The 12,568-nt window shown below is 42.1% G+C and overlaps 1 protein-coding gene across 1 annotated transcript; it reads left to right on the top strand.

Annotated features, from left to right (window-relative positions):
* The first annotated feature begins 3 nt into the window (after window positions 1–3).
* LOC137273689 (fucolectin-1-like) lies at window positions 4–12,122 on the top strand. The gene is made up of 6 exons (XM_067806488.1): window positions 4–55; window positions 5,708–5,941; window positions 9,666–9,899; window positions 10,386–10,465; window positions 10,996–11,092; window positions 11,818–12,122. The coding sequence occupies exons 1-6, from the start codon at window positions 4–6 to the stop codon at window positions 12,081–12,083; spliced, it is 963 nt and encodes a 320-aa protein (XP_067662589.1). The 3' UTR covers window positions 12,084–12,122.
* The last annotated feature ends 446 nt before the right edge of the window (window positions 12,123–12,568 follow it).

The following is a 12,568-nucleotide window of genomic DNA, read 5'->3' as shown; positions in this document are numbered from 1 at the left end:
ACAATGCTGTTGATATCCCTGTTTTGGGTTGTTTTGGGGATTTCTGAAACGCATGGTGAGTATTGCAACTAAAATTTCGACCACAAGTTTCCAACTCAAATTCTGAAGTTTTCGGTTTAGCCATAACACTGTTCAGTTCTGAGTAAGCAGGGGTTCAAAATGTTTTTACACGCCACTTGCCACAGGGCAAGTGACTCCGAGAAAGTAACTTGTCCTGACTAATTTTCCACTTGCCCTGATTTTATCACACCGAGTTTGATGTTAATGATTACTGGACTATTTATCGAAGAGTGATAAATTTCAAAGAAAGATAGCTGTAAATTATCATTATTACTAGTAGTTTTATGTTCTACAGATTAGAATAGAATGCAGCAGAAAGGGTTCGGGTGATCCTTGCACAGTCAGGCTGGTAAAGCTCATCATCAGCTCAGGGCCCTTGCCCCCTCTCCACGCCCAGACAGCAAATGGGACTTCTCCCAGGAAACACTGCCTAGTCGAACCCAACAAGAACTTTCCGGAGAATATGAAGGCTCTCCAACACTGCTGCCTTCTGCATTACCCAGATTGTCAGAAGGGCTGTACTCCCGGTGGAGAACTCGGGCACACTCCTGATTTGCGCTAAGAGATCAGAAGGTACCAAACCAAGGGCACCGAGAACAATGGGGAGCCTGGCGACAGTGTACTTGGGATGCAAGCGAGACATTTCAAAGGCGAGGTCCGCATATTTATCATGCTTTTCCTGAATCTTGCCAATCACATTGCTGTCAAAAAGGGACAGAAAATTCAATTATATAAATAATTTCAGTGGTTACTATCAAAAAGGACAAGATCAGGTTTGTATATTTGTTTGTATATTGGCCTATTCCTGAGAAGTTTAAAAGCATCATTTTCCAGGATGCCCTGGACATGTTCAGGGTCGTACCATGGATGGACCTCGGGGTCAAAGCCACAGACATGGCGGAGACGATAGTAAAAGCAGCGAGCCATGCCACCATGTCTTTTAAGATCTGCTGTTTGTGCCAAGGAAGGGCATCCACTGACAAGGTGTTGGATAGGCTCTGTAAATTCATTGCAAAGACGACATTTCATGTTCACATTTTGATTAAGAATCACATTCTGGCGATTGCAAGTGGGAAGTGACTGGTCCTGAGCAGCGTGAAGGAAGCCCTCAGTTTCACATTTGAGACCAACCGACTTCATCCAGGCGAAGGAGTCGGTTGGATTGCTGTTATGTTCCACACACTGCATGTACACACGATGCAATGGTTTCTCAGACAGCTTCTCCACAAATGACCGACTCTGAGCAGACTTGGTCACCTGGTTTACTCTCATCGCTGTACCGTCCAGCAGTACATCATCATCAATAAAATCAACCTCAAATTTCAGATCGTGTCCAACAACCTTGGCACGCTTAAAATAGCTGATGGAACGTGCATCACCAGAGGATCATCCGATAGATAAATATGCGCAAAAGTGCACAATAAAATTCTATCATGAAGAGCCTCCACAATAATCAAACCCCGACCTCCAGAATTGATTGGCATATATAAACGATTAAGAGAGGAACGAGGGTGGTGAGCTCTGTTATCAGACATGATCCTTCTGGTCAAGCGGTCAAGACTCTGGATGTCTTGTTTGCTCCAATCAACTACCCCAAAGGAATAGGAGAGGACTGGCACAGCAAAAGTATTTGTGGCATTGACCTTGTTTCGAGCATTAGCTCTGAGCTCCAGATTTTCTTCAAACGAGATTAATTTTATACTCGGCCCGAAGTTTATCTTGAATCTGGGCATTCTGGAGCTTGTCTCGAACTTGCATTCCATGATAGGTGTATGTCTGATCTTCCACAAGATGCTCAATAACTCCTCCTCTTTGTAACCTGACCGATCCATCATTGGTTACCTTGCCACGTTTCAAATGAAGAGTATTACTTTTGTCGAGTCCAGATGTCATGTCAATATCACTAGAAAAGGATTCGACAAGGAGAACATGTTGTTTCAAATTGGTCTCTCCTTTGGCAAGGAGCTCGATGTCATCCATGTGGAGGAGATGAGTAAGAGGCGTTTGGGATCTGTGCTGAGGAGGTCCGAGATGGTAACCCTCCTCCCTATTGAGCAGACAACTCAAAGCATTTAAAGACAGACATAAAAAACAAAGGACTGAAGGAGTCCCCCTGGAAAATTCCCCTTCTGATTGCAATAGATTCCGAAGCCTGCACCTGCAATTCTGAGTACATCTCAAGTTGAGTCGACCAGCAACTCATTAAAGACTTGAGTAAATCAAGTAGTCGCTCAGGGAGGTCAATACACTGAAGAGACTTCAGAATCCATTCGTGAGGGACAGAGTCGTATGCCTTTTTGTACTCAATCCAGCACATGGAGAGGTTGCGGTGATACGTTTCAGCCTCCTCCAAAATCATTTTCTGTACAAGAAGTTTATCCTTGCACCCCCAATATCCCTTTCTCGCCCCTGTTCTCTTTAAATTATGTCATTAGACGAGCAATAAGATGACACGAAGTTCGTCAAACACCCTGTGAATAGTCTGTATTGAGTATTTAGACATGTGGTAGGGCGGAAGGTTTTGGGATCGGTCAAGTCTCCTTTCTTGGGGAGAAGTATTGTGCGACCTTTGCAGAACCATGGAGGAACATCACCTGTGTCCACAAGAGAACTGAGACAGTGAAGGAGTGGTGCTTGGACACAGGAAACAGTTTCCAATACCGTCTTCAGGCAATCTTTTGAGATGTAACAGACAAACGACCTGGTTAATTTCTCATGCATTGCATGGTCACAATCACTGACCCATGGTGCCTCCAGGTTACAGTCGCCGGGTATGAACCACAACTGTTTCGAGAACGTTTCATTGGCATCCATGGGAGGCCGTTTATCATGCTCATCAACACCACTTGTCTTGAGTTGCCTATAGAATTGCTTTTCATTATTTCTCAATAGTTTATTTAGTTTGATTAAGGTGTTTCTCTTTTCTCATTTTTTCTTTCTTTCAGTCCAAATTTTTATTTTGGCCTTAAGGGAATCGACAATTTGGAGAAGGACTTTTTCTTTTGTTGTCTTCTACTGTAATTTTAATTTTCTCCAAATTGCCTTTTGTCGTTTAGACATGGGATTCCCTGATGATCTTAATTTCAGGCACAGCTCTATCAAGGAAATATATTTTCTAGTTTCTGTGAATTTTACTTGAAACCGGTTTTTCTTTGGTTTATTGTTCTTAGTATTAGAGGACTTTTCCTTGGAAACCGTGTGAAGTTCCTCCAAAGTTCGAGCGGCAGCATAAACACAACAGTTTACTTCATGTAATGAACAGTTCGCAGAAAGTTTCATAGAAATAATCTACTGTCATTTAATAAATCAATTTCAGTTTTGGGAAAAGAATGCCTGGTTTGTTTGTATTATTATTATTATTATCAGCAGATATGAAATGAAATCCAAGTTTATTTGCAGTTTTAAACCATAACTGGAAATTATCTAATGGTCCACGGACAAGTAAGATACCATTATTTGATTGCCCGACATGAAAATTGACTTGTCCCGGACGTCGGAAGACACTTGGCTTTTTGAAACCCTGGTAAGATATGCTATTTACACAGACGATGTACGATTTCAAATACAGAGTCTTGTAAAGCTAACGACTGGCATCAAAGTATATACTGTCACTGGCGGGGTCGTAGCAGTGGTCTTTAACATAGTGCTAGGACCCCATCAGTGACAGTATATACTTTGATTCCAGGTTATTAGCGTTAAGATACTGCTAGGACCCTGTCAGTTACAGTATATACTTTGATGCCAGGTTATTAGCGTTAAGATACTGCTAGGACCCTGTCAGTTACAGTATATACTTTGATGCCAGGTTATTAGTGTTAAGATACTGCTAGGGCCCTGTCAGTTACAGTATATACTTTGATGCCAGGTTATTAGTGTTAAGATACTGCTAGGACCCTGTCAGTTACAGTATATACTTTGATGCCAGGTTATTTGCGTTAAGATACTGCTAGGACCCTGTCAGTTACAGTATATACTTTGATGCCAGGTTATTAGCGTTAAGATAATGTTAAGACCTCGTCAGTTGACAGCTTATACTTTGATCCTAGTTGTTAGCGTTACAGGATTCTTTGATTTCCACTGTGTACATGAAATATTTTATACAAGTTTTAAGCCCATTTATGCTTCCAACTACCACGTGTTCTCTGTCCTGCTTATGTACCCAAAACATGGACAACGGCAATATTTACACAGCAGATACTGTTGTTACTAGAGTAGAAAACGAGGTGCTTTCAAGTGTTGACGCTCTAGGAAACAAAAATCATTGTTATAAACTTTCGACTCTAATCTGTGAAGGACATGTGAAGATCAGGGATAGAATTGATCTTCAGCAAACTATGGGTCAGACTCGCTGACTTGGCTGACACATGACATAGATTCCCAGACGCGCAGACCGATACTCCTGCTGCTGATCAGTGGGTTGTCTAGTCCGGACTCCTCCACTATTTAGCTGGAATATTACTGATATTAGCTGGAACATTCAGAGAAGGATTTCCTTCTTCAGATGCACTGGAAGTATTTGAGTTGTGCAGATTCTCAAAACCTCAAAGATTTACTTCAGTATTTACACTATCAGGAAGTACTGAGTCAAGTATTCATTTCAGTTTTCAACGCAACATCTGTTGAGTACGCAGTTTCTTTAAAATGTCGCTGAATGTGTTTCAAAATTCTTGGCTTGACCAAGGGGCAGCCTTGTTGTGGACGTTTCAAAGTTTGACATCACTGACACAACGATGTCCGATACCCACGGTGGGGCGGGACACACTCACTTTTTCACAACTATAGCCTATTCCTCTCTGAATGATAAAATCGTAAATGAAGCAAACTCTAGATTTCCAGGAATGTGCTCCCTTTCAAATTAAATGATTTCATGATATGAGCTCAAGCTGATTGGCAGACTATATACTATATACTTTATATACATATAGACAGGATTTTGTTCAAGTCGTATAATTGCCTGTCAGACACACATTTCTGTACCATACGTGTTCAGAAACACGATACAGCTTTGATTTTCGATATCTGACAAAAGAACGCATCGATACTATCCTTTCATATTTGTTTAAATACATAAACGTACTGTACCTCTCTCTGATGTCGCTGTTTGATTAATGATGAAAGAAAGGGCGCAGGTGAAAACTACTGATGAAAGGTATGTCTCTTTGAGTGAGATTGAATTAAACTGGCCAAATTTATTGTTAGAGCGTTAGTCACGCTCCTTCACTTTCCTGCACAAAATGGCCATTCCGAAGACAGGTGCGTTTTTTCCCACGTATTTATCAACTTCTATCTCAAAGATATTCACTATATATTACATATACACCATATGCAAGACTGCATGAGTATAATGCGGTCTGTCTCACAACAAAAATTGCTAGGGCCGGTGGGGTAGCCTAGTACTTAAAGCATTCGCTTGTCATGCCGCAGGCCCGGGTTTGATTCCCCACATGGGTACAATGTTCATGTGAAGCCCATTTCTGGTGTTCCTCGCCGTGATACTGCTGGAACACTGCTAACACCCAACCCACTCATTCACATGAGTTTCGACGTACACTATGTATTGCTGCTACCCCTGCTCCGAGCTGGAAGACATACAGGTAGATATATCCTTATATTTGACTTATCGGCTGCTGTGATTGTTTGTCCCCAGGCGTGGTGATCCCAATCCTCGGATCACAGGTTTCTTCTTCCTCGGCCTTCACCTTCGGCTCCGTAACGTACGGTCCAGAGTTTGCCGTAGATGGCGGATTTGGCACCGACTTCGTCGCTGACAACACTACGTTTGCATCCGACGTCGGCGACAGAACGCCCTACATGGATATCGACTTGGGCGGCATCTACTCCCTCCTCTCCGTCAGCATTACCAACAGGGGGGACTGCTGTTGTAAGTAGAGAGAGAGAGAGAGGTTGTTTTGTGTCAGTGCTGATTTGACCGTGGGCGATATAGATACTGGCTCGCTAGCTAACTATCTCTCCACAGTTATTGGCCCGATTGGCTATCTTATTTTCATCTATTTTTGTAATCTTTTGTTTAGATTCTACATTCAGATTTCGAGCTAGTGAATTATTTTGTGGACAAGTAACTTCCAGGTATAATTTGGAAACTATTTCAAACTCTTGACTTGACCAGTATGTCAGTTAAATGTTTAATGCAGTGCTGTCATAAATTCAAAAGTGATGTCATAAACTTTAATACAAGACACTATTATGGATGACAACTTCTTTAATTCTTTTAACACGACGTTTCAAGGTTAATTCTTGCCCCTTCGTCATCCACCTGACGGTAACAATATCTAGTATGTAATATAATAGTTATTAAATTGAAATTTAAAAATAAATTCATTCCCTTTCAGTATGAGTTATTCTGTAAAATGGACGCAGTATATTCACTTGATTGTGTATATTATCCCTTTTAATCATTAAGCTGAACGAATAAATTTCTAGCCAACGGACTTCCTTCCCAAACGTAAGATTTTGTGTAAGCTTGTTTGATACAGTCTGTAGAAATCTGTATTATGGAGTAAACTCATTACCGACATCCCAAATTTGCATTAAAGGCAGGAAAAGGTAAGGTATTGTATGTGATACGAGTGGACGTGACATTGTTAGCAATTAGTTAATATGTTGTTTGAAACGAAGGGTTGTTCCACAAACAAGCCACAGTTCTAGGTCAAACTGTCAATCTTATGAAGCGCTGGTAAAATCTGGTGAAATCTCCTCACCGTCAGCTGTCACGTCTTGTAACCAGAAAACACAAAGAAATTGTCCCTAACAATGTCTCAGCAGCTCAGTAAGTTTTCCTAGGAGGACCCCGGTGAGGAGAAGGTGTCAGTCCTAGAACTGTTTAATATCATGGCAGGTGTTCATGGCATGAAGGCAGCTATGGAGGACAAACAATTCCCTCTTTCTAAAACAATTGTCACTATTGAACAGAATATTGATGGTAGCCAGGACAACCCAATACTAAACCTTGCACATCACCGACGGTGACCTAAAAATTGCTTGTATCGATATATTTGCGTCACCGTAGGAATTATAAAACTGCCTATTCATCAAATACCTACCTGGGGTACGTTTCACACAGCGATCACAGCGCTACGACTGTCGTAAGTCTATGTTAAGATATGGGAGTTACGGTCACCTTAGCGCTACGACTGTCGTATATATATGTTAAGATATGGGAGGTACGATCACCTTAGCGCTACGACTGTCGTAAGTCTATGTTAAGGTATGGAAGCTACGGTAATAATAGCGTTACGGCGGTCGTGTGTCCATGTTAAGATATGAGAGCTACGATCACCTTAGTGCTACGATTGTCGTTACAGTATGTTAAGATATGGGAGTTACGATGTTAAGGTATGGGAGTTATGATCACCTTAGGCACCTTTCTCACAAAGTTACTCTACTTCACTTACTGGCTGCACATTAAGTTCCAAGCAACAAACATCGTTTAAACTGAAGATGGCTAGGCTTTTTATGACATCTATCACAAATTACCTTCATAAGTAAAAATATTTATCGGACGTCATGTTCAACTTCAGTTCTCTCTCTGTCGGCTTTTTACACCAAGGGAGGCAGCTGTGAGTAAACGGTGCATATACATGTGTAGACACAAGTCTTATCAAAATCTCTGTCCAAGATTACACGCATACTATATATAGCAATTTTACTCATGTCTACACAGGTGCTTCAAAGGATCCCACATATGGTCGTGCTGGTGGGGCTTTTTGTATCCCTGACCAAGATTTATTCTACAAATTTAGGATGAATGATTATTTGTGTGTATTTGCAACAGAATTGACAACTATACCTCAAACTTTAAAATGGGTCGTTGTAAGCTGTAGAAGCGATTCAGTCAGGTGTACATGGTTCACTAAATGACATTATGTACAACAACCTGCACCTTGTTGTTGCTTTAGACCCCATCCACATTCGCTGCGATATTGTTTGGATTCCATCTTGGCAAAATAAATGGGACAATGCAACTACAGGTAAAGACATATGCTCTACCTGTCCAGTAATAAACATGTTAAAATATGTCCGCGTTGTCGCACAGAAGTTGTTTCAACTCGCGCCAGGCTAGGAAATTGTGCATTGAAGGCATGTAGAAGCATTTTAGGTAAAGACCTGTCTCCTCTCCTGTGTGAATGCTGTAACTTACACTGCCCAGAACAGTTTAGCACTACCTCATTGAATGTCCAGCTCCTAAAAACCACAAGCAAGGCTCTCAACTGTGCTTAACACAACCAAACACATTTTACAATGGACACAATACTTGGCGATATTTTATTGTATGGTTGTATCCGAAGGGCTATGTTAGACATCCTCGTTAAAAAACAGGGAGGCATCACATAATTTAACTGACCATAAACATAACAGTTTGTTAAGTGTTGAGTGCATATGTATAGGGGAAAACACTCCTCCGAGGTTTTGGTAGACAATGTAAAACCGGAGGGGGAGGAAAATCACGAGGGAGAAAAAGTTCTGTCTACCAAACCCAAGGAGAAGTGTTTCCTCTAACATACATACCGTCAATGGTGGGTAATTACAATGTAGATGATCATTTAATGAAACTACATAACAATAATTGAAGCACGCGTAAAATCAATTTAATGACAGTAACTATAAGTAGATAATTTTACCCCACCACCTTCGTCAGCCCGGTGGCCGGACGGTAGAGCGTCTGCCGAAAAATCTGAGTTTGCGCTTCTAAATCCCCTTGAAAAAACATTTGTATTGCGAGTTTACTCTTGAACGATATTTTTCAAATAATTTCAAACATTCGTGTATCATTTGAATGTTGATGTTCATATAAAGTTAGGAAAAGTAAAAACCTTGGAAGCGGTCTTTCGAGCGAAAAGTAAAACCTGTCCCCCAAAAACAAAAACCTCAAATACGGTTATTCTGGGAAAACAAGAGATGACCCCATACATAGTGAGACGCACACTTTAGGTTTATATAGGCCTTTTAGCATCCACGGTCCCCCTAAAACTTTACCTACCTGTCTGAATATAGTCTAGTTCAGTTGTAAGTGCACAAAATTACCTCGTAGGCTAAATTTAATCTGTGAAGATGAGGTTAGAATCAATCTTCAGTAACCTGTGTTTGGCGTAAGAGACAACTAACAGTATCAGGCGGTCAAGCCCGCTGACTTGGTCGAAACGTGTCATCATATGCCACTCGTCTAGATCGATGCTCATGCTGTTGATCACTGGAGTGTTTTGTCCAGTCTCGATTATTTATAGACTGCCTCCATATAGCAAGAATATTGCCGGGTGCGACGTAACATAACAAACCAACCAACAATCTCGCATGTGTGCCCATGCTTGTGTAGATGTATTTTTATCAGTGATAAAAGGTTACATTAAGATGGATACAATGGATAGTAGAAATCTAAATTTGCCACAAAACTGGGTTCCTGTCTACAGCACTCTATTTCCAAAGTCTGGATACCTTTTCCCAGAAACCCGTGTTAGACTGAAGGACCTCCGTCACTATATGTCATCAATACCTAGTCAGTTGCTCATGCAGACGACCACTGACGGCCCAGAATGTTTAACGCCATTTCAATACTGCCGTATAGAATGTCATTGTTTCCACCTTTGCAGCCGAGCGTCTTCGCAACATCATCATCGAGGTTTATGATGAGGACCCAACACTCGGAGGGACGCCTGAGATCTGCGCCACCGTGGGCAGCACTTCTCCCGCCGCCGGCTCCAACACCACGTACGCCTGTTTGGCCACATCAATCGGAAGGTACATCCGTCTTAACAAGTTCACCACCGTGGACGATACAGATATCCTTCAGTTGGTAGAGGTGGTCCTAGATGGTGTTTTGCTAGGTATGTGTATACACCTAATCGTAGGTACAATTTGTTTGTTGCTTCATCGCCTGGATGCTTGTTTGTTGATTAGCGCCGTATTCAGCAATATATGGGTCACGCAGAAGACCTGGGTTCGATTCTCGACATGGAGCCCATTTCTGGTGTCCCCCAGCGTGATATTGTTGGACATTTGCTAAAGCGTCGTAAAACCACTCACGCACTCAGTTTTTCTAGCTATGGATTGTCTGCCCCAGACTCGATTATTAATACAGTTGGAAAGACGCTGTGTGCGGTGTTTAAACAAACTGTCACCTGTGGCGCAGAAACATGATGCTAATAGCTGAACTGAACTGCTTGGTTTGCCTTCTGCTGGTTTGTCAACGCTCTGCCAGGAGTTGTCACCGTGTACTACCTGAGTGGGTTACACCAGTGTAACACCCCCATAGCAACATACCACTGGTTTAATCAGAGTTAAACCCAACCCACTCACTCACTCTTCCACAGAATGTCCCTGCAATCACTTCCAGCTGGAGGACAACTGCTTCTACTTCTCCGGATTCCAAACGACATATGCCCAAGCCAAGGTAAACAACACCCACGTCTTCCGATTGAAACTATGTTGTATTTATTCCAGAATGTCTTATTGAATTAACATTTTTTTGTTTAACTTGGAATGTACATTCTTTAACAGAACGTTACATTGACACAAATATGTTGGTTACTATGGCATACACTGGTGTGTGTTAGGGTTGACCTGGGGACGTGGGTGGCCCTGTAGGGAAGGGTTCGATATTCAAACTTATAGTTGCGTCCCATAATCGGGTTACTATCAAATGGTTGTGGAGCAAATCTCACTCAGATAATGAATTATCTTCATTTTTAACGGCTCAGCGAGATAATCTAGTGGTTAAAGCATCTGCTTTTCACACCGAACACGCGGGTTCTATTCACTCCCTCCGTCATATTGCTGGACTATTGTTAAAAACGGCGTAAAATCATACTTATTCACTTTTAAGACCAGCGTATATCCCAGCTTTGACCCATTATTTGAAATGCGCCGTTACACGACTACAACTACACGATGAATACTAACATTCAGAGACCATTGTTCCAGGAATACTGTAGCATCATAGGAGGTAACCTTGCCATGATCAGAACCCAAGAACAGAGCGACTTCGTCAACGGTATTCTCACTTCCAACGCTCTAAAAGGTAACTTCAAACCCCTTTATACTTGGCTAGTCGTAATCATAATCAAGGGATGGGAACATTTTCCAGCTTGGACCAATATCATTAGTGGAGTTAGATGTCAGTAAGACGGTATCGTAGCCTAGTGGTTAAAGCATTCGCTCGTCACGCTGGAGACCGGGGTTCGATACCCCACGTGAGGTCAAAGTGTGAAGCCCATTTCCGGTGTACCCCGCCGTGACACTGCTAAAGGTGGCGTAAAACCAAACTCACTCTCTCACTCACTAGATGCCAGTATGAATGTTCACTGAATTGGTTTTGTCAAGGAAAATTGAACTGTTGCGAGGGCGGTGGGATAGCATAGTGTTTAACGCCAAAGCCATAGGTTCAGTTCCCGAGTGTGTGAAGCCAATTTCTGGTGTCCCTCCGCCGTGATATTGCTGATACGTTGCTGATAGCGGCATAGAATCCTACCCACTCACTTGTGGCAGTTAACACTCGGAGAAGACATGAGGGTTCCCTGTCTCATCTGACTGGACCTGTTCCTCTTGCCTGCATCTTTACTACTCTACTTTGCTAAGACATGTCCTAATCGACGGTTAACGACGGTTAATCAAGGAGGCAGTCTCAATGGATGGACATTGCTAATAACATTAACCAAGTTATCTACGACTTCATTATAAACAATAAGCAAACACTTAATAACGTATGCATGTGTTTGAATATTAACTTGCGTATTCTCTCACAAGGTCAACAATACTGGATTGGGGTGTCCAATCTCCTGGACCGTGTCCAGTGGCGTTATCTGGCGGGCGACGTCGTCCCGTTAAATGACTTTAGCTCCCCACTCGTGAACGGCACTGGCACCTGCAGCAGCTCAACCTCTTCAACCCACCCAGAAAACTGCGCCTCCCTGGGAATGAGCGATACTGGCCAATGGGAATGGGAGGATGACCAGTGTAATAGGGAGAGGTACTTCCTCTGCTTGGAAACCCTGCCCACAACAGAAAGCTAGCCTCTGTACAGACATCCCGTTAGTACCTTTACGTTACGGTTATCACGAGTCGGTTATCTAGTGATAACCTCACTGATTCGTACAATAGTCAACCAACGTTACTTTAAACGTGAACACATGTACAGTGTGCCTTTACAAATAATCGTTGTGTTACTCGTACCTGTAAGAATAAACTTAAAGGGATGTTGTCGTAAATAAAAAGGTTAGCCATATCACTATGTTATGTTATTGTCGTAAAAGATGTTGGCTTGTGCCATATGTTTGTGAAATAACAAATTGATATATAGTGTTCAAAAGAAATTAAAACAACACTGAATGACAGATTAACACGAAAGAGTCGGGCGTTCCTTAACTTCCTTCGAGCAGTTTAAAGTAACAACCGTTTCGGTAGGAGATTGGTTAGCTAAGATACATAGCGTTCACTACATGAACGCTATGCCGCACCCCCATAGGCCGCAATGGTGGAAATCCTTTGTCGCAAAAAC

This window comes from Haliotis asinina, chromosome 2 (assembly GCF_037392515.1).
Source record: "Haliotis asinina isolate JCU_RB_2024 chromosome 2, JCU_Hal_asi_v2, whole genome shotgun sequence".
In the NCBI taxonomy this organism is placed as follows: domain Eukaryota; kingdom Metazoa; phylum Mollusca; class Gastropoda; order Lepetellida; family Haliotidae; genus Haliotis; species Haliotis asinina.
The sequence above is the reverse complement of the archived record's forward strand: the minus strand, read 5'-3'. Positions and strand labels throughout refer to the sequence as shown.